This window comes from Mustela lutreola, chromosome 5 (assembly GCF_030435805.1).
Source record: "Mustela lutreola isolate mMusLut2 chromosome 5, mMusLut2.pri, whole genome shotgun sequence".
NCBI lineage: Eukaryota > Metazoa > Chordata > Mammalia > Carnivora > Mustelidae > Mustela > Mustela lutreola.
This window is the reverse complement of record NC_081294.1, coordinates 1,831,844-1,853,130: the sequence shown is the minus strand read 5'-3', so window position 1 is coordinate 1,853,130 and position 21,287 is coordinate 1,831,844. Positions and strand designations below refer to the sequence as shown.

The 21,287-nt window shown below is 57.2% G+C and overlaps 1 protein-coding gene across 3 annotated transcripts; it reads left to right on the top strand.

Annotated features, from left to right (window-relative positions):
* The first annotated feature begins 116 nt into the window (after positions 1-116).
* On the top strand, positions 117-5,343 carry IRX2 (iroquois homeobox 2). 3 transcript variants are annotated; one of them, XM_059173590.1, is made up of 5 exons: positions 117-463; positions 1,787-2,192; positions 2,447-3,160; positions 4,001-4,075; positions 4,747-5,343. In XM_059173590.1, the coding sequence occupies exons 1-4, from the start codon at positions 215-217 to the stop codon at positions 4,051-4,053; spliced, it is 1,422 nt and encodes a 473-aa protein (XP_059029573.1). In that variant the 5' UTR covers positions 117-214; the 3' UTR covers positions 4,054-4,075; positions 4,747-5,343. The 3 variants fall into 3 exon arrangements, with proteins under 3 accessions (XP_059029573.1, XP_059029574.1, XP_059029575.1); XM_059173591.1 differs by lacking the exon at positions 117-463 and adding an exon at positions 534-708; XM_059173592.1 differs by lacking the exon at positions 117-463 and adding an exon at positions 727-820.
* Positions 5,344-21,287: the final 15,944 nt, after the last annotated feature.

Genomic DNA, 21,287 nt, shown 5'->3' with positions numbered 1-21,287 from the left:
CCGCCGCCGCCGCCGCCGCCGCCGCCGCCGCAGCCCCGCCGCCCCGCCGCTCCCCGGGCCCGCGGGCCTCCCGGGCTAGTGCGCCGGCCGGCCTGCCTCGGCCCGGGGCCCCCGCGCCCGCCGCCGCGCCGCGCCCCGGCCGGGCGTGGATGGAGGGCGCCGCGCGCCCTGCCCGCTGCTCGGCGTGACGCGGGCCCGCTGCCCCGCGCCCACCATGTCCTACCCGCAGGGCTACCTGTACCAGGCGCCCGGCTCGCTGGCGCTCTACTCGTGCCCGGCGTACGGCGCGTCGGCGCTGGCGGCGCCGCGCAGCGAGGAGCTGGCTCGCTCGGCGTCGGGCTCGGCGTTCAGCCCGTACCCGGGCTCCGCGGCCTTCACGGCGCAGGCGGCCACCGGCTTCGGCAGCCCGCTGCAGTACTCGGCCGACGCCGCCGCCGCCGCCGCCGGCTTCCCGTCCTACATGGTAACCGCGCGCGGCCGGGCTGGGAGAGGACGCGGGACGCCCGGGCGCCGGGGCCGCGATAGGGGCTCCAGGGCGCGGGGAAAAGTGCCGCGGGCGGTGGATCCGGAGGCTCGGACGCGGGCGGCCGCGCGGCGGGCGGGACGGGAGGCCGGAGTGGGAGGTGGCGCGGCCCGCTGGCGACGTCCCCCAGAGCGGGGCGCCGCTTCCCCTTGGCTCTCGGGTGATGTTCCCAAAGAGCCTGAAAAGTGCGAGCCCGCCGGGGTCGGGGATCGGTGCCGGGTCGCCCTTCGTTCGCGCGCCGGAGCCCGGCGAAGGGTGCAGAGCCGGCCGGGGGCTCGGCTCGGGGAGCGAAGCGAGGTTTGGCGCCCCCGGGGCCTCCGGGACGACTGCCGGGCGCTTTGGGGTCACTTGCGGGGCTTGGGGGTCACCGGATGGTGGGGGGAGTCCAGTACCCGGCGGCAGCTCGGAGCCCCCGCCAGGCGCGCCGCGATCTCGGCCTTAATCTGTCCCATAGGCCGCCCTTTCGAGAAACGTGTGGGCGGGCGTGCGGCAGCCCTGGTCGCCGCTTCGGTCCGGTCGTACGGAGAACCGCCCCTGCTTCCCCGACCTGGCGTCGGCCCGCTCGCCTCCGGTTCCGCAGCTGGGCCCGGCCCGGGTGGCGGTGACGCCCGTTTCGGGCGATGGAGGCCGTTACGGGGTGGTGATGGGGGGGGGGGGTGTCGCCACGGCCCGCCCTCGGTGGGATTCCGAGGCAGGGACAGCGGAGCTGGGGCCTCCGCGGATGCTGCAAACGTCTCGAATTTAAACGTTAAAGGCTGAATTAAAATGCTAATTACCGCGTATTTGAAGAATTCGAAACGGTGACTGGCTTCTGAGTTGCAAATTGGATTTGCGGAGCTTTAGAGCAGTGAATGGCGGAGCGGGGGCTCCGGGTGGCTTTTTAACTATATAAGGGCGGGGAAGGGGGAGTAGGGGGAGCCAGCCAGAGAAATTTAGATATCAAGAAAGTACCTGTGGGTCTGTGAGCGCGGTGTTTGCGTACATCTGCGCCCGCAGCTCAGGGACATTTGGGAGGAAGAGATGACATTTTAGGAAAGTGCAATAGTTCAAAAACTCGAGATTGGAACTGTAGCGTTTTCGTGATCAGCAGCCTGTCTTACTTTACCCGCTGCGTTTTTTTCTGCTCATTTGCCGAGGGAAATAAGGCTCCAGCGGGGGACTCACCCTGGGCAAGGCGGCATCAGGAGGGCAGAGGAGTCACCTTTGGGCTGATGAGGGCCAGGGCCCCGCACACCCCACTCACCAGACTCTTGCTGGTTCCAGGGCACACCGTACGACGCCCACACCACCGGGATGACCGGCGCCATCAGCTACCACCCCTACGGCAGCGCGGCCTACCCTTACCAGCTCAACGACCCAGCCTACCGCAAGAACGCCACGCGGGACGCCACGGCCACGCTCAAGGCCTGGCTCAACGAGCACCGCAAGAACCCCTACCCCACCAAGGGCGAGAAGATCATGCTGGCCATCATCACCAAGATGACCCTCACGCAGGTGTCCACCTGGTTCGCCAACGCGCGCCGCCGCCTCAAGAAGGAGAACAAGATGACGTGGGCCCCGAGAAACAAAAGCGAGGACGAAGAGGAGGACGACGGTGACGCTGCGAGGAGCAAGGGGGAGAGTCCAGACAAGGCGCAGGACGGCACGGAGACCTCGGCAGAGGACGAAGGTGAGCAGGGCGCGGGGGCGGGAGGACGCAGGGAGCTTTCTTCCCAGACCGGGGCAGAGTCTAGGTCGGGGAAGATGCCCCCGCCGCCACCCAGGTGCACTTGGGACCCATCTAGTCCCGGGGCATTTTTTGGGGGAGGCTCTGCTCCCCCTAGGACACAGCCAGGCTGGGGTCGGGTGGGCGATCACGTGGGGCGAGGCCGCCCGGGGCCTGCGCTGTCGCCACGTCCCACAGCCCTGCCCGCGCCCCTGCAGGGATCAGCCTGCACGTCGACTCGCTCACGGATCACTCGTGCTCAGCCGAGTCGGATGGGGAGAAGCTGCCTTGTCGGGCCGGGGACCCCCTGTGCGAGTCGGGCTCCGAGTGCAAGGAGAAGTATGACGACCTGGACGACGACGACGACGACGACGACGAGGGCGAGCGGGACCTGGCGCCGCCCAAGCCCGTGACCTCTTCGCCGCTCACCGGCGTGGAGGCGCCGCTGCTGAGCCCCCCGCCCGAGGCCGCGCCCCGCGGTGGCGGCGGAGGCAAGATGGCCCTGGGCAGCCGGACGTCGCCGGGCGCGCCGCAGCCCGCCAGCAAGCCCAAGCTGTGGTCTCTGGCCGAGATCGCCACGTCGGACCTCAAGCAGCCAAGCCTGGGCCCGGGCTGCGCGCCGCCGGGGCTGCCCGCGGCCGCCGCGCCCAACTCCTCCGGGGCGCCGCCGGGCGGCTCGCCCTACCCCGCCTCGCCGCTGCTCGGCCGCCACCTCTACTACACGTCGCCCTTCTACGGCAACTACACCAACTACGGGAACTTGAACGCCGCGCTGCAGGGCCAGGGCCTCCTGCGGTACAACTCGGCGGCCGCGGCCCCGGGAGAGGCGCTGCACTCCGCGCCCAAGGCGGCCAGCGACGCGGGCAAGGCGGGCGCGCACCCGCTGGAGCCCCACTACCGGCCCCCGGGCGGCGGCTACGAGCCCAAGAAAGGTAGGCGGCCCGAGGCCCTCGGGGCCTCCGGGGAGGGAGGACCAGCGGGGCCCGGCTTAGCCCGCAGTCCCGAGAGAGCCTGGGTCAGGGACCAGGGAGACCCTTGGGCCTGGCACGGGGAGCCTTTGTTGCTAAAGCAGAGAAGGGAGAAGCTAGAGTGCGCCCCTCGGACCAGAAGTTAGGAGTTAGGGGAAGTGAACGGGGCGGTGGCGTGGAAAAGGGGAGGGGGGGGGCAGGTACCTGGCCTTGCAGTAGGTCTTAGCCCTTTGGTCCTTGCATTTTTATTTAACTTGCTATTATCATTCCGATTAGTGGTATTATGATCAATCTGTTTCCGAAAAAAAAAAAAAAAAAAAAAAAAAAAAAAAAAAAAAAAAAAAAACTAGTCCAGAAATGCAGATTACAGCTTGTCTCCCAGCTGATTGAGCTGAAGCTTTGGTGTGTTCTGTTAGGAGAGTCTCAGCCAAGTCTTCTCTCCTGCTTTTGGTTGGAAGGAAACAAAACGTTCCAGTAACTCGGAGAGGCACTCATTCCTCCAAATAGAAGACCAGAGTCTTTGCAGCTCCCCAGGCCCTGTCCCTGTGTCCTCCTGTGCCTGGCTCCTGGTTCAGGCTGGAGTTCCTAAGACCTGCAGGAGCTCCAGGAGGCAAGACAAGAAAATGAGAACAGGAAACGTGCCCCGAATCTGTCTCAGACAGTGGCCACTCAGACAGTTTCCCTAGACTGATTTGTGCGTTCAGGGAGCGAGCCTGCATGGGTGCGGGCTGGTGGGTGCACAGCTGTCTGGGAGACAGATGGCTCCGGGGTCAGGTTCTGACTAACTGCCCCCTCCCCTGACAGATGCCAGTGAGGGCTGCACGGTGGTTGGTGGGGGCGTCCAGCCCTACCTATAGAAGGCCCCTGGGCAGCATGCAAGTAAGTGGGCACGCGGTGGGGGGGGGCTTACAGCTTTGCCCTGTAAACCTGCTTAATGTCTGTTTCTTGCTTCTTGTCCTGGAGTCCGATGACAGAGCTTTGCCATGGTTTTCGGTCTTTTAAAAATTTCCCTTTAAGTGGGAAAGGAGCTGTTCTGTGTTATTGGAGGTCCTCTTTTTCCACTCCGGCTCTGCTCTGAAGAGTCGCCCCTTTGCTGGGAACGTGTATACTGTACCACTGCTGTTGTTTTCTCCTTGAAAAATAGATCATTGCAATGTGGGTATTTGTATGCAGTTTGGAACCATTTTTTACTGCGCTAGACTTGTCACAGACACCGGCTTTGACGAGCTAGTGCTGCTGAAGCCTGGGGCCTCAGGACCCTTTAGAGGTGATGTGTGCAGAGTAAACCGGAGAGAGCCGGAAGAAGCACTGGCCGGTTATCAGGCCTGCCCCCGGGTCCCGATGGACTAGATAGGACCCTGCCTTTCGCCAGGCTTACAGCAATATCTCAAAAAATCCCTACTTTACAACTAGGCAAAATTACTAATCAGAGATCTTGAAGATGTTGGGGAAGAGGCGACATCATTTCAGGTCGACTGGTGTTTATAACGCGATGAGTTGGTGTGCGGCTGAAGGGTTTGGGATGATTTGGTTTTTTCCTTGGTCCACAGGCAGGTGTCACAATTGCTTTGGAAAAAAAAAAAAGTCAGCAGGCCATTCTCTCTCCCCACGTTCATAAATATACAGACATAAAAACACATCTCTGAGCCCGGACCGCATCTCGTGCCGCATCTCGTCAAGGAGAAGGACCCACAGACTCGAACGGAACAGACTCTTGTTGGACATGACCGTGAATTTGTTGGCGTAGCATAGCTTCCCCAATGTACGTGTGACTTTTGAAAACAATCTTTTTTCTCAGGATATCTTGAATTGATCACTTCATTGCCACGGTATATATTCTATAGGTGTGATAGGATTTACTGTAAAATTTATTTGTAAAAGATGTACACAGTAGAAATAAAATGTGATTGAAGAACTTGAGTACTTAAGAAGTGAAAACAAATTTGATATTTATTTTTATAAGGATATAAAGCTTCTAGTAATTTATGCAAGTTGTATTGCAATGGAATCTAAACTTTTTGTAAATAAATTCTGCCTGGTTTTTATTTGAACATTGCTGGTTATACAATCTTTGTTGGTTGTTTAACAAGAATTCTTTACTAATTTATATCTTAAATTGTAAATAAAAACAGACTAGTCTACGACAATATGGTGTCTGGGGCTCATTTTTCCTAGCAGAGTGATTTGGGTAGGGAGCCCTAGTTAATGGCAGCCCCTCCCCCGAGGTGATCTGACCTCAGGCTTTTTAATGAAAATGTGTAAAATAATCTCTCCCTTCTCCTGCTCATTAAAAAAAGGAGAAAGGCAGATGGAAGAGAAATACCTAGTAGGGCAATAACACCCAGTTTGGGATTATTTCTATGTGCAGGCATTGTAAGAAAATTAAGATTTTTGTGCTCTGAATAGGCAAATCACTTGTTCATGTCCATTTTTTTAAACTTAACATCCTCACGCCTTTTCAAGCTTAAACATCCTCATATGTTATCATCCATTTTATATTTTGTTTCTATGCTGGCTTTTTGAACCTTCTAGATCCTGTAAGCGGGAGCACGGGTAGTAGGGAGTCGCACCTCTGACCCACCATAAATTACTGGTGGAAGTAATTGTTTATTTTAAAGACTGAATTATCCGCATTGGCAAAGATTATTCCGATTTAAGGACCTTGACTCTCCCTTGCACATTTTTCACATTAAACACAAGGCGAAAATCTGGGAGAAGAGATTTATTTTCCCTTTCGTGACTTTTACCCTTACCCTGGGGGAAAAGAAAAGTTTAAACAGCCTTCGAGTATGGCCTGGTTATTGTGCTGCTGCCTATCTAATTACAGGACAAGTCTAGAATTTGTAGGCAAGTAGCGTATTCCCTTTGATGAGTATCATAAAAGCAGCAAACCTGTCATTTTAATTTTCAGCAAAATTATATGGATATCCATATAATATGATTTCAGAGAAGAAATGAACAATCATTTATTTCCTTTCCAAAGATAAATTGAGTGAATATAACTTACGGTTATAAAACAAGAATAATAGCTTCTTAGATTGCCCTTTAATCAATCATACACTTACTTTTCAAGAGGTTCATCTGTTTTATTCCGTGATTAATAATGCTGCAGCAAGAGCGCATTACTGGATCCCAGCGGGGGACGTCCCGGATGCTTTTAGCTGCTTTGGAATGGTCAGTTGGGGTTCATTATGGGCTGATATTGAACAATTTATAAAATCTTGTCTAAACATCTGCCAGCTCCGATCGGGCGATGTGTCTGAGGATGGGAAATTGCTGGACCAGTTGATATTGACAAACGGATCTCTCTCCAGTGGCTTTTTGTGCTGTCAAAATTAGTGGCCTCTTGCTGGGGTCTTGTTAGAAAGGGTATTTGAAAGTAATCTTAGGTACTTGAGGCAAAGCCAGGGGGCTGTTAAGGGACCCGGGCCAGGGCAGTGGGGAGGGGAGCTTGTGGCTTGTCTCCTGAGAGAAGGTTTGGGTTTGGGTTTTTTGCTACTTCTCAAGCATGTTGTTGGTTGGGAGCATTTTGTTGGTTTGGGGCATATAGGCATTTTGAGGCTGGACATAAAGCCAGCCGGGGGGGTACCAGGCAATTTTGTTTTCTCCTTCCTGCCTCCCCAAGTGAGGGACGGGAGACTTTTGGAGCTGAGCTCTTCCTGGGCGAGGGGGAAGACTGTTGGCTCGGGAAACCGCGGCAGTCTGCAGCAGTCAGTCTGGAAGAAAGCAAATGTGAGGTCTGCAAAGGGACAAGTGAGCTGTGAGCTCCGTGGCTCGCTTTTGTTTCCGATGCGAAACCTTCATAGAATTTCCAGAAAGACAGTAACGTCTCCCCTCCGGATAGCACTTCCAAGTGCGGCACAAAGGGATGGAGTAGTTTGCTTTTGTGAGCATTAGCCCTGGTTCCCAAGTCCGCGGGGACTGCAGGGCACTCGCAGCAGTGTCTGTTGCATGCGGTGGTAGGATTCGAGCGTTCGGAAGCCTCCCCTGCAACCGATGGAAGTGGATGATCTCTAACAAATTAGGCACTTCAGGACCACACAGCCTAATCAGCATGCAACAGTTCAGTCCGGGTCTCTCAGAGGACAGTGCGGGGGAGTGGGAGACCCAGACAAAAACTGATCTTTGTGCATATGTGCAGAAATTGAAGCTGGATAAAAGCTGCCTCCCTTTGGAACAGAAGATTGTTTTACCTGGACATGTGATCCGTCCCTGCGCGCGCGCACGCCCACACCCGCCCGGCCCGCGACCCGGTTCTCCGGGCAGCCGGACAGACGGCCGGACAGCCGGACAGCCGGACGGCCGCACCTTTTGGTGGCTGCAAGCTCGGAGCTGCGCGGGAGATTAGCTCAGGCTAACGAGTCCACTTTGATGTTTGTGTGCCCAACAAATTATCAAAGATTTCCAGAATTTACTCGCCCTGCCTCCCGCCCGGAATTTCATTCCGGAGAACTGGGTTTTTAAATGCGCGCTAAGAACGTAAAACCTGCAGGAGTTGAGACGGATCTATTTTAAAGAGAAATGCGGAGTGATTTATGAGCTCTGCTCGGGACGGTCGTTAGGGAAGACGAAGGAGGAAGAAGGGGGCGGGGAGGGCCGGGCCGGGAGGGGGAGGGGGGGAGACGGGGGGAGGGAGAGGGAGACGGGCGGGGGGGGGGGGGGAGCGTCTTCGCTGGGAAGGAAGCTGGTGCGGGTCCGCTTTTCCCGTTGGCTTTCAAGTCCAGGCCCTCCGAAGGGCCGCCGCGGGGCGAGGCCACTGCAGCTCCCCGAGCGGGCGGCGGGGCGCGCGGGGCGCTGGCGAGCCGGGCGCGGGGCTGCGGGCCGGGCGCTCGCGTCCCTCGGCGTGCGTGGCTCGGCCCGCGGGTCCCTGCGCTCTGCGGCCCGCGCTGCGGCGGGGCTGCGGGATCGGACCCCGCGCTTTCCTCTCCCGGGGCGGGGGCGGGGGCCGCGGCCTCCCGCGCCCGTCGAATGTCAACATTTGTTCCCAATAAAAGAGTTACTGTTTCTGCAAAGCTGCCCGGCAACTGCCTTTGAAACTTGAAAAGAACTTCGTCCACCTTTGTCTGACGCGAGGCCGCGGCGAGGGCCGGGGTGGGGTGGGGGGAGGAAGGGCCGCGCTGGGCCCGCGGGGTCGCCGCCGGCACCCACGCTCGCAGCCCGGGGCCGGGTTGGCCAGCGGACGGCGGCGGGGCCGGGGCGCCTGCGGGCGCGGGCGGGGCGGCCAGGGCGGGAGCCCCCGCGCCCTGCTGCCCGCCTGCGTGTCCGGGTCTGGGAAAACTGCGTTCAGATCTGCCTTACAGAGGCTGAGCGTCAAGTGGGCCCTGAGCTTTTCTTTATCGTCACAGAATAAACGTGCCCTACACTTCCCATGCCAGTGCCCAGTAAACAGACATCAGCTTGAAAAAAAAAATCATCGCAAAGAGATTCATTTGTCCGTCTGAGGCAGCCCTTTCAACTCTAAACATACCCTGGGTTATTAGGAAGTTTTCTCCGAGTAATACTGTGCAATGCTTGTCTAACAGATGATTCTTCCTTAGTGCCTTGAAAATCCCAAGAAAAGCATTTATTTTAACCCCAAATTAAAGATATAAGTATAACTATGAAACAAGTGTTTTTACACAGTTTTTTTTTTTTTTTTACAAAAATAACATTTTCAGCATTTTAAAAATGTATTAACCTAAGAGGCAATCTCGGGAACAAGACACACCAGTCTGTGATCTGCGGATATTATGATTAACATCATCGGAATTTCTACAAATCACAAAGGGGACATGTCCCTTTGATGTATTTTCAAACCTTTATGTAAGTGACAAATCCCTACAGATATTTTAAAGGCTTATTATGAGAAGAAGTAATCTATGACAATATAATTTTCCAGTTGCTGGAAATTACTTTCTGTGGGCCATAATGAAAGCACGTGCCCACCGTCCCCTCTGCTTTGGCTGGGGCTGCATGAGACCAGCATTTCATGATGTGCACAGAGATCTCACCCTCGGGAGTCCACGGAGAAACCCCTTGTCTAGGGTGCAGACACCCCCATTTGCAGGCTTCACTACCTCGTCACCTCTATCTCCTGCAAAGGGAGGCAAAGAGACTCGCTGGCAATTCTCCCCTCCAACTTCCTAGCAGAGAATAGGCTCTGTGGTCTTTCCGCTCAGGCAAAACCTTCTCTCTCTTTCTAAGAAAGATAAAAATTGAAGATGTTATTAAGGAGGGCTATCCTGGCAATATAATAAAACAGGAATGAGTCGTGAAAGCTCCCTCCCATGTTCTTCTGCAATCGCAGCTGAAAGGGAAGAGAAGGAAGGTTTTGTCTGTTTACTTGAGTCTGGTCCCAAGATAATAAGGGAGAGTCTTTGAAAAAGTGTCCCCAGTGTTACTTTGCTCTGTATGGAACGGAACACAAATTAAATCTAATAAAAAAAGAAGCAAACTGAGGTTTGCGGCTGCGTCCAACGGGTCCGGAGCAGACCTTCACGGGAAATACCCAGAGGGCAGAAAGAAGACCCAGCACTGCATGGCACTGGCGCTTTTTGTGGGGAGATAAATTGACAATTTATTGTGTGTAACTCCTGATCAATTATTAATCCTTAGTGTCAACAACAGGGTCATAATCACCTTTGGTTATTTAAAGGAGTATCTTTTTTTTTCATTTCTCTGCTCCGTAATTAGTTACCGCTCCTGGGCGAGGACTCCCAGGCCGGCTACGCACCGCCCTCCCAGCGGCAGGGTCCCCGCCTCCCTTCTGGTGACCTCTGGGGAAAACACCCACGGTCAACTTTCTGCCCTCAGCAGCTCCCTCTCAGGCTCCCTTCCATTGATGGGCACCTCCCCCCTCAGCTCCCACAGCCATAAATAATGATTCCGGAGAAAAGCGGGGAAGTGACAAACAGAACGCAGCTGGCATTAATAAGGCTGATCAAAGTTGGTGACCGTGGAACCCCTCCCCGCGAAGAAGGTTTGAGGCCCATAAAGGTGCCCATCGTCGCTCCTGCCTCTTCCTCCAAGATCAAGAGAAAGGGCAAAGCGAACGTTTTCACCCCTGGCTTCCTCTACCAGGGGAAAGCGGCTGGGAAGGATCCCTGCTCCCAGGCCTTGCGAATCCCCCGAGGGAAGGGCCCGAACCAGCTTGGGGTTTGAAGGGACCCGAGTTTTCGCCCCGCCCGGGTGCACCGGCCCCGCCCGGGTGCACCGGCTCCCGCCCTCGGGAGCGGCGTGCAGGGTGGTCCTGGGCCCTGAGAGGGTGGGTCTCCAGTTGGCAGTTAGCTGGGCGCGAACAGGTGACTCGAGTTAGCGGGAAAGGGGGTGGTTGGCGCGGGGAGGAGCAGGGAGGGGAAGCCGCGCCGCCGCACCGGGGGAGCACCGCGGCTGTCCGCGCCATCCATCTCTGCGTCCCAGGCGTCGTGGCCCTGAGTGCAGGTGCGGGAGCTGGGGGCGCCCGCTGCGCTCTCCCTAGGGGACCCAAGCTCCGTGGAGTCCCGAAAGCCCCCGTAGGGTCGGGACCGAGCGCGCGCGTTTTGCCCGGGCAGGCACATCTGCAGTCCTTTCTTCAGGCTCCGCTTTCCAGCTCTCCAGACCCCTCAGCTGTCCGAGATGGAGGCGCCTTTGCGCTGACACCCCAGGCCCACCTCCGCCCCGCCGTCCTCCTGCGCAGCGGCGCCACGCTTCACTGGTCACATCCCCGCCGTGCCGGACTTCCAGAGCCGCAGGAGGTCAAGGGGGCACGCAGGTGCGGGGAACCACTTCGCGCTGCCCCTGCGCCGGACTGCCTGGCGGAGTCACTCGGGGTCCGGCCGCGAACCCACGGCGTGGGGTGGGGCACCTGGAAGTGGGGGCCGCAGGGATCCAAGGCAGTGCTGGGCTGGAACCCTGGGCTCTCTTGGCAGAAGGTGCCCCATGTCACTGCGGCCTGAGAGCGCCCAGCCCATTTCTCCCACTTTGGGCCCCTCCCCTTGGGATTGGGAGGTACCGGGCCCTCCAGCCTCTAGAGGAGGCCGCAGCCCAGCGCGCTGGGCGGTGGACCGGCCTGCAGGAAAGATGGAGGGCTGCCAGTTCCGGTGAGGCCCACGGGGCTCACCTCCCCCCGCCCCACCTCGGCGGGTCCCTTGCTCTCGCGTCCTCCAGCCCTGCTCAGGCCCCCTTCCGAGGCTGGTTCCGGGGTGCGCACCCCTTCCCCTGGGCAGCCTCAGGAAGCCGCCCTCCCCTCCCCACGCCCCCAGAAGCGCTTCTCGGAGGTGAGGAGTGTGGCGCCTCGGCCAGGTGCAGGGGCGGCGACCCTGTGCTTGGAGCTGCCGCGCCTTCCCGTGTCCCCTCTCTCTTTCCGGGGTCGGTTCTTCCGCGCACAGGCACCGCACGTCCGCGGGCAGCAGAGCTCCGCAGCCACACCGAAGCGGCTGAGGGCAAGGACTCCGCACCTGCCGCGGCCCTCGGTTGCGAGCCGGGTGTCGGCGGAGCCGCGCGCGGGAACGGACCCCGCGCTGCGCCCCGGACGCCCTCACTCCGCGAGGGCAGGCCTGGCATGTGGCACCTCCAGGGACAGCCTCGGATAAGCGCAGGAGGGTCAGGGCGCTGGAGGGAGCCCTTGGCATCACCAGGGCTCAGAGACCAGTGGCTCACAGAGCTGCTGCTGCTCTTTAGGGAATTTAACAGATCAAATCAGGGTTTTACAGACCCAACAAAAACAATGTAGCCAACTCACGTACCGCCTGACCCCTTCCCCACTGTTCTTAAGAACTCCCTGGCGGGCTGCCTGGAGGTGGTGATGAGACCTGTGTATGCAGCCTGTGGGCGGATGGGGGCGCTCGCGAGCGTGTTATTTCGGTGGTTTCCACTGTTCCGCAGGCCCCAGGCTCCGGGGTTTTTTTCCAATTCGGCCCCTCCCTTGCCCCGTCCTTCCTGGGCCTGGTGGGGCAGCTTGGACTGGGCACAGAGCTGGTAGCTCAAGGGTGAAGTCCTCTGCCTCCTGCGGTCTGGCAGAGGATCCCAGGCAAGGTCAGGACCTACAGGAGGCAGCAGAGGCCATGGGGGTGCGGGAGGCCCTGGGGGATGGAGGGACTGGGAGACCACGGTGGGGTCAGGGGAGATGCTGTGTTCCCGAACCGTTGGCGGTCAGGGCCTTTTTGACTTGGGGACATTATGGCTCTGAAGTGACCTCAGCTCAGTCCCTCCTCACTGTTCACACCTTGGGGGGGGGGTTAACTGGATCCCAAAGGTCATGGCAGTCCCAGATGAGGAAGTGGTGGCGGCTGGTGTGGGGTCAGCCCCCCAGGGCCTGGAGATGGATCCGGACGCGGCCCAAGTGCCTGCAGGTCAGGTTCCAGGCGGTACCTGGCCATGACCTCAGTTCTTTTAAATAAGGGGCCCAGACCAGCGCGAGGTGTATCCTTCCTGACTCTCACACAGTGGAAAACCGTGTTTTATAACGATTCCGTGATGCTCGCCTGCGCGTAACTCTGTCCTTGGTGGTGATGCGCCCGGGTATAAACGGAGCTTCTGAGAGGCCCGGCCTCTGGTGAGCCTGCCTCCCGCAGGAGGTCCGGGAGGTCCGGGCTGCAGTGCCAAGGTCACGAGGCCGAACCCTGAGTGGAGACAAGGTGTGCGGACAGTTTCTGCAAAGACTGGAGCTGACCGGAGGCTGCGCTGCGACAGGATAAACCCTCTGCCGGGGGAGACAGAGCCGCAAGTGAGTTACACTATAACCAGCCCCACTGACTTCTCCCAGCCAAGGAGAAGCGAATAGTGTAGTCGGGTGCACAGCCCTCCTCTCCCTGCCTTTCTGGGGTGAACGAGGCCCCATGAACAGGAAGAAGGCCTAGTTGCAGGTGGGCTGTGGGCCGGGGAGGGAAGGGGGTCATGAGCTTCTCAGGCCAGGGCACTTATGGCCTAACCCTTTGAGGTCAGGAAGGGCCACTAGTAGATAACTCCTGATGTAGGGAAGGGAACAGGAAGGTTCTAGACCATCTCAGAATCAGGGGTCCAGAAAAGCATGGCTCCATGGTACTGGGGTGCCCCCACAAGAGCCCTGGGCATTTGGGGCAGGAGGCATGGGGCACATGCTTGCTCCTATGGTAGGGTTGTCTCCTGGGGCAAGTCGCCCGTGGAACAGAGTAGAAGCTCTGCTGAGGCCAGTGACTTCCTTGATGCGGCTCTGCCTCTGGCTCTGAACAGTGCACTCGGAAGGGGCAGTGTGTGCGCTCGGGAGGTGAGGGCTGCTGGGCAGGGGGTCCCAGAGGGGCCGATGTGGGAGGGCCACCTCCACAGCCTGAGAGGGGAAGGAGCGGCACTCAAGACAGTCCCGTGGGGCTCTGTGAGTCGCCCAAATGGCCGTCTCCCCGAACCGTAGCTCCTCCCATCCAGGAGGCTGCCCAGGGGCTCTTTGTTGGGTTAGGCCAGTTGGTCTAGCTGCCCTGGTGGGTCAGTCCCCGATCTCATCCTGGCCTGAGGCCTGGCCTGAGCCAGGGAGCAAGGGGACGAACGAGACCCCGCTGTATGTCTGACCCCGCTGTATGTCTGACTACTGACCGTCTGCAGACCGGGCTTCTGAGCTGCCCAAGCAAGACACTGGGCTTTAGGCTTCCCTCCCGCGGGGAGACACGCCTTCAAGTGATGACATCACAAGATCCCGGCAAAGCTTGATTTGCGTGGAAGTTCGGGGCCTCCCAAAGAGGACTGGATTTAATGGTCGCTGTGCCCGTCTGGGTGCTGTGCTCTGGGGGGGTGGGGGAGGGGGGCAACGTGTGGTTTGTCCGAGCGGAAAAACAGCAGTGTTCGCAAACGACACATTCTTTCCGTTGATTTGCTCTTGTCCTTTGCATAAGTTCCTCCAGCAGCAATCAAGATGTGCTGGTGATTTGTGTCCCACTGACCATGTGTGATTTAAAAATTAGGAAGTTGTTGTATTCGAAGTGTAAGCTTAGCTGTATTTTCGACAGAAACTGTGCAGTTAACCAGACGCAAGAAATAACAATAACCCAAATCGCCAACTTGTTTTCCAAAGAAGAGTTTTTTTTTTCTTCTAGAATATTCAGTTACCCATTGAGATTTAAAGGTGAAATCGACATAATTTATAAATACCCAAATTTTAAATAAAAACTTGAAAACAAATAAAGTTGCACTGTTTAAAATGTTGACATTCCATCCCTGAGGGGGCATCACCTGAGGGCGAGTCCCCGTGGAGGGAGTGGAGCGCGCTGGAGAGAGGGGAAGGCTGCCCCCCTCCCCCTCCCCACCCCCCCCACCCCCGGACCCTGCTAGAGGCCTTCGGGACTCATGTTAGGACAGGCCTGCATCTGCCCCTCCGCACATGGGAAGCCACCTCCCCTGTGCAGAGCAGCCCTTGGGGTGTTTAAATGCCAAGGTGCAGAGGGGACACTGGGGGCAGGGCTCGGAAGGTGCTCTCAAGGCCACCAGGGTCAGAAGTCAGTGGGTGTGGCCAGTGGGCAGCAGGTAATCTCAGATGGTGTGAGAAGCAGAGAATGACCCCAGTAAAGCCCTAATAGGGGAAGGGTTGGATAGCAAGGACTCCAGGGACCTTCTTTCCTTGTCCCCAGCTCCAGACCCCACCCAGCGTGCAGCCCAGAGCAGCCCCACTCCAGGCCCGATGCCCCAGGCAGCTTCCCCTCAGCCGACTTCTGTCTCCGCTAACTTCACACGCAGGGCCCCTGCTCATAGGGACTGCTGCGCCGATCACAGCCGAGGGTAGAGCATTCTCAGGGACGCAGAAACATTGCTCAGCAGCCGCCAAGAGTTCCCTGTGCCCCCTGCGGCTAGCACCTTTGTTCCGAGTAGTCCGTTTGTTTCAGTGGGTGATTGGCTATTGATAGGTTATTAACTAAAGCCCGTAGTTTATGTTAGGGCTCCCTCTGTGTTGCGCCTTCTGTGTGTTCTCACAAGATGCGCGTCGTGAGGTTTGCTTTCATATATAAATAGATCTCTTCCCGGCCTTAGTGGTGCCTCTTAGACTTCCACACACACACACAAATAATAATAGATACAATCAATAAATAGGTACAATACAAGCAGAATACTATGTACACGTGAATGTAGAAAATACTCCAACATGAATATAGACACACATAAATATCAGAGTTGCTAAATAAAATACAAGACATCAGTTACATTCGATTGTTTTTATAAACAGTGGATACTTCCGTAATGTAAGTCCCAAGTATGTCTCCAGTGGTGTTTACCTCTAAGTTGTGTTGGTTTTCTCTACTTTGAATTTAACTGTATTTATTTTATCTTTATTTGCTAAATCTGGCCATCTTAATATTGATGAGACACAGGAAAATATATTTGTCAAATGACACTTTTTAAAAAATACGTGTCTTGGGGCACCTGGGTGGCTCAGTGGGTTAAAGTCTCTGCCTTAAACTCAGGCCATGAACCTGGGGTCCTGGAATCGAGCCCCGAGTCAGGCTCTCTGCTCAGCAGGGAGCCTGCTTCCCCCCCTCTCTCTGCCTGCCTCTCTGCCTGCTTGTGATCTGTGTCAAATAAATAAATAAAATCTTTAAAAAAAATAAAAAAAAATACATGTCTTGAGACGGAGGAGTGGGAGGGAAGGGGCCAAGCAGAGTCCCATTTGGGGCTGGGGGCGTCTGGTGGCTCTCACCGGAACCAGAATCACCTTCTGCAAGATAGGAAGTAGGTGAGGAGGGAGATTCAAACACAGAGACATCGCCCATCCTCCTGACATCTCTCTTACCTTGGCCGGCCGTCCAGACCTTCCGCGGAGATCTCGTCTCAAATCACAGATTCTTCTCATAAGTAAATGCAACTATTTAAAATTGGTCCCTTTAACTCAGCATGAAGTTACTGACAGTCACCAACGTTCACAGTGTTTACATACGCCACGTGAAGTGACTTCGTGTCTTAATGTCCTTAAGCCAGAATGGCACTGGAATCACTTGTAGAGAGATTCGGGGTCAGGAGGCTTGGCGTGGACCCAGGTACTGGCACTTCTTTAAACGGCGAGGGCCTGAGGCTAAGAAAATGAGAAATTAAGAAATAAAACACTAAGAGCGGAAATTCAGACACCGGTCTAGTGGTGGACCCAAGTGGGAAAGAGACTGGCTTTGCAGTGTACATGAAATCACGTCTTGGGTAGGTTTGAAATACGGTGACTCGCACACTCTTGAAGGAGCCCGAGGCCCCACAGACCACAGGGCCCCGCAAACAGAGCTGCCAGAGCTGGTGGGGGCTGGGTGGTTTTGCTCGGCCGTCAGTGGGGGTCAGGAAGCTCTTTGGTTTCCATCAGAAGCAGGGTAAGTCCTGCACATTAAAGGTAGTGATGCCCAGAATTAGAGACCAGCCTTGGCCCGGACGCAGCTGTGGGCCCACAGACCAGCCTTCCTCACGGAGGGACAGATGACGGCATGGGGATGCGGGCCTGGCCTCTGCTCGGCACACTGATTTACGAGTCTGCGTGCCCCAGCTTCGGCCAGCACCGAGGTTCACAAATGCCACGGGCCAGGGATTCGCTGGGCCAGCCTCAACCTGAAGTCTCCACAGTGCACACTTTTGGGCTCGGGGGTTTGAAGATAGAGAGGACCAGACAGGATAGGACAAAACCACAGCACGAACTCCAGTTGTGAGGCTTGTCCTGGAGATCTGCAGTCCCGATGTGGGTAGATGCCCGTGCAAGCTCCTCTCCGCTGGCTCACGTCGCTTGCCGGGCATCTGGTGAAGGATTGGAGTCCCTTAAAGCGCCCACTGGTCAGTTCACTGGAACAGAAAACTGGAGATGGCAGCTTGAGTTTTCAGTGATTTCTTGTTGGGTTCCGCCGTGTTGCCGTGCCTCCCCCTAATGAATCTAGACGTGTTATCAATAAGCCCATTAACAGCCGCTGTAAACCTACAGGGGACATAGATTTCCTAGGAGTCTCCGTTGGCTTCAGGGGGCGTCAGTCGCTGTGTGTCTGCGAGTGCGTGCCCCACGGCTCGGCTCCCGGTCTTCGGTGCGCAGGGCTGTTACCGACACAGCTGGGAGGGGCCCTGCCTCCGGCCCCTGCCCCGTTCACTGCTGCGGCGTCGCACGTCTCTGGATGGACACCAGAGCTGTTCAACAAGAACGCGACTCTCAAGAAGTCACTCATGCTCTGAGTAGAGAGAACGTCCATCCACAAGGAGAAGGGGGCACGCTCTGCAGGAAGCCCTGGGCACCTGTGAAATGGAACCTTTTCGTTTTAACGGAGAGACACGTGATCACTGAACAAGCCATGCCTGCGCGTCTGAGCCCTCACCCCGGCCTCGTTCCCTGCTCCGCTGTTCTGCCCAGCACGGCCCTCCCCTGCAGCCTCACTCTCTCATCTGCCCACAACATCCAATCCCTGGTTTCCTACCTTAAAGCCGCCTTCTCCCCATGTCATTCCACACCAACCTCCAAAATGGCCCCTCAAGCAGATCACAGACCTCACACTGGCCGGACCAAGGCTTTGCCAACAAGACCAGGGTCTCACCTTCTGGGCACCCCCGGGGCTCCCCTTGCTGGCTCTCCTTGCTGGCTCATTTCTGAAAACACATCTCTGTGCTGGGGCTCCGTGCAGACTGCTGCCTGCAGGCACCTTGTGTAGACAACTGTGAGCTGCAGCCTTGTGTAGACAGACACAAGAAACTAGTGTAGACAGTTTCAGGAAATTTGCATAGAGAGTAACTTGCAGAAGCTTGTGTGGACAGTCAGGGGCAGGGGGCTGTACAGAGAGGGGCAGAGGCAGGGTGCCCAGCAGGGTGCAGGGGACTGGAGCCTCAGGCATGTTCTCAGAGACATTCTGTGCCTTTGCATCACAAGAACGTTCTTCCTCTTGGGCTAGGTAGGACGCTGTTCGCGAGACACTGCTTCCACATCCCTGTAGCACAATCGGAGTTCAACGCAGACGATTCAAAATAGTTTAATGTATGTGCCCTTATTAAATACTTGTTAAATGATCAGGACGTCTTGAAAAGCCACAGACTGGTTAAAGCACATGGGGGCGAGGAACGGAGGGGGTCTCCTCAGGGAGGGGGAGGGACGGGGCCACCGGGGATGCCTAGTCCAGCCACCTGCTGGTGGCTCCGCGCCCCTACCTTGCTCCATGGTCGCCACGCGGGCAGCGAGCGCAACGGCACTTTCTCACCTTTTCTCAAGGGGAGGAAGAGACTCTGCGGGACGTGCTGAACGCTTGCTTGCTAGATACCAGTGCCAGGGGGACTGAAGTTTAATTTCTGTCACTGAACTCAGCTGCACAGAATGGGTGACGGCTTCTTACCTGGGGCACGGGCCCCGTTCATATTTCTGTTCCTAACAGTGTTTTGTTCCCGCCGACCTCCTTCTGCTGTCCTGTGGCCGCACCGCACAGAGGTGGCGAGGTTATGACGGACGGTTTGTGGGGACGCGGCGGGGAGCGACCGCACTGACGCCATTTCTCCCGCAGTGTTTTCTTGTTCTATGTCTCTGGGTTACTTTTTGGTAATTTCCCCACTATTTGAATGACGAAAACTTCGTGACGGTGTTATTTGTCTTGGTGACTCTGTGACCAGTGGTCTTGGATGTCAGTGTTGTGGCTGCTTGGAGTCTGTGAGCACAGGGCAGGCACCTTCTCACCCAGGGTCTCACGGAAACAGCACAGACCCACAGTGTCCCGGGGCTGATGTCACCGGCTTCTTGTGCTAGTGGGAGCTCAGAGGCATCAGGACACGCAGCAGGTTGGCGTGGATTTAGGGCTTCCCCTGTGCACTCACTGTGGACCCCTCGACCAGACCTCACCGCAGCACTACGCAGCGCCAGCGACTGTCACCTCCCTTCCCTAGTGAGGAAACCTGTGAGTCACAGCAACTCCCAGAACAAGCTCATCCTCGGCTCACAATAACCCAGCTCGGGGAATGGGCTCTGACTCCCACCCTGGACAACGAGCTGGCCGCTGGCCCCCTTCCGACCCCTCCCGCGGAGTGTGGCTTTGCCAGAACACGTTAAGCTCTGAAATGGAGATGAGGCATGGCACTCCGGCTTATGAAAACAACCTTTAATTTACCCTCTGCTAAGGCGTGGATGGCCAACGTCGAGCCGACCCGAGTTACCCCGGACACAGCCAGGCTTTCCCCGTTGGCACAGAAGCAGAGGGCGCGACCTCCAGAAGCAGCTCCCGTTCCTCGAACCAGAATTCCTTTCCCTTGTGGAGCTTCCTTGATTTAAACATGAGATGACGTTGCCTCTGCTCTTACACACATGCACACTCTTAAGTTCCGGAATGTTCCCGCGCTCCACGCCGCCGCCCTGACTGCACACGGGGGTTCGCCCCTCAGATTCTTGCTTCGCCTGCACAATCCAGATTTGGAGCGGGAGTTGTCCGTGTCACCCCATATGGATTAACAACCCCTCAGGCTGTCACATCAAGGGGGCCCCGTATTTCGGGAATATTGGGGACCGTCGCTCAGCACCAGTCAGCAGCTCGGGATGTCTGCGGGGCAGCAGCGGCGTGGACAACACTATGAGGTGCGAGAGCCGTTCACCCGTCCTGCTCCTCGGGCTTCCCCGCCACGGGTGTGACGGGTCGAGGCCTGGTTTCAGCGAGCGCCGGTCCAGGCTGCGAATGCACATGAAGGTATTAGGCTTGGGACATTGCATAAAGGCACAGCCTGGGGCGGACAAGCAAGTGACTTGTGGCCACCTCCTTCTTCAGCACGCCCTCCTGCCTAGAGGTGTCCTCCTGTCCCCTCCTGTAGTGTGACCCCATCATCCTGCTCCCTGGCCTCTGGGGGTTCCTCAGTGAGCTGGCCACCTGCTGTCCCCTCACGGGGCCGGCTGGCCTCCACAGAAGCGCCGTGCAGTCCCCTTGGGTGGCCAGTGGGTGCAGGTGACTTTCTCTGCAGGGAGCCCGGGGAGGACCGTTCCCGGCCCAGCCGTGTGGCCCCACGCTGGGCGCAGCACCGGACAGGGCTGGCCCCCAGGAGGCGTGATCAGAGCACGCGTGTAGAAACCCACATTTATGTTTACTGAGTCGTCACACAATCCACAGACATCCGCCAAGTACCTCGTGGGCTGAGAAGCTGCGGGAAGAGGGAGCTGCGTGTGCGGTCCGGACGCCCGCCCTCCGGCCGCACGGCCACGGCTCCTAGCCGCCCGCCTCCCCCGTCTCCGGCGCACGAGCAGAGGAAGGAACGCTCCGCTCCTGGGGATCTGCCCGCGCAGAAGCCCCAGCTCCAGTTCCTTTCCTGGACCAAGCTGCTAGTTCGGGAAAGTTCTGGAAACTCTTGAACGTGTCGGACAACGGTGACCCACTGACCCTCTGGAAGGACCGTTTGCTTTCACGGCCGACGCTCAGCTGCGAAGTGAACATTGTGGTAACAAAATTAAAATTGTTTTCTTTCCGAAAGGTTTCCCTTCACGTGGAGAACACACGGAGCAGCCAGCAACCGAGCATGTACGGGACGTGAGAAACCATTTGACGTGTTACTCAGTTTCTTGAGTATTATTAATTCCACTGAGCTACTTACAGAGTCTCTTATCAGAGGAGTAACTTGGGAGGGGCCGTAAGTCTTGTAGGCAGCAAACGCACGCTCTGTGTGCTGTCCGCAGAGGTCATTTCAGCCCTGCAAGCACGTTAAGAAAAACAGTAATAAGTGATGGGACCCTCCAGTCGCGCTGTGCTCGCCCGATGGCGGGGAGGAAGGAGGAGAGAGGCCAAGGGTTTCTGACTTGGGGCGCCTGGGGGGCTCAGGGGGCGAAGCCTCTGCCTTCGGCTCAGGTCATGATTCCGGGGTCCTGGGATCGAGCCCCGCATCGGGCTCTCTGCTCAGCGGGGAGCCTGCTTCCTCCTCTCTCTGCCTGCCTCTCTGCCTACTTGTGATCTCTGTCTGTCAGATAAATTAATAGAATCTTAAAAAAAAAAAAGAATTTCTGACCTTGGAAAGAAAGCCAGCATTAGCCCTGTGGGTTTCAGACCCAACTTGGTAGAGCAGCAAACATGCACTGGTCCACCATTTGCCTGTCCCTGTGGGGGGACCCCGAGACTCCGTGTCCCTGCGTGAGGCAGGCATTCTTCCGAATTCATGGGAGACTGTACTCGGCAGGGCCCACCACGTACAGCACGACCGCAGTGCGTTGTGTTCTGCCAGTCGG

Bases quoted from the DNA above. Each gene is read 5' to 3' on its own strand.
- IRX2 (XM_059173590.1), top strand. From the start codon at position 215: ATGTCCTACCCGCAGGGCTACCTGTACCAGGCGCCCGGCTCGCTGGCG. The intron at 464-1,786 runs GTAACCGCGCGC...TGCTGGTTCCAG, and splicing joins CCGGCTTCCCGTCCTACATG to GGCACACCGTACGACGCCCA. The intron at 2,193-2,446 runs GTGAGCAGGGCG...GCGCCCCTGCAG, and splicing joins GACCTCGGCAGAGGACGAAG to GGATCAGCCTGCACGTCGAC.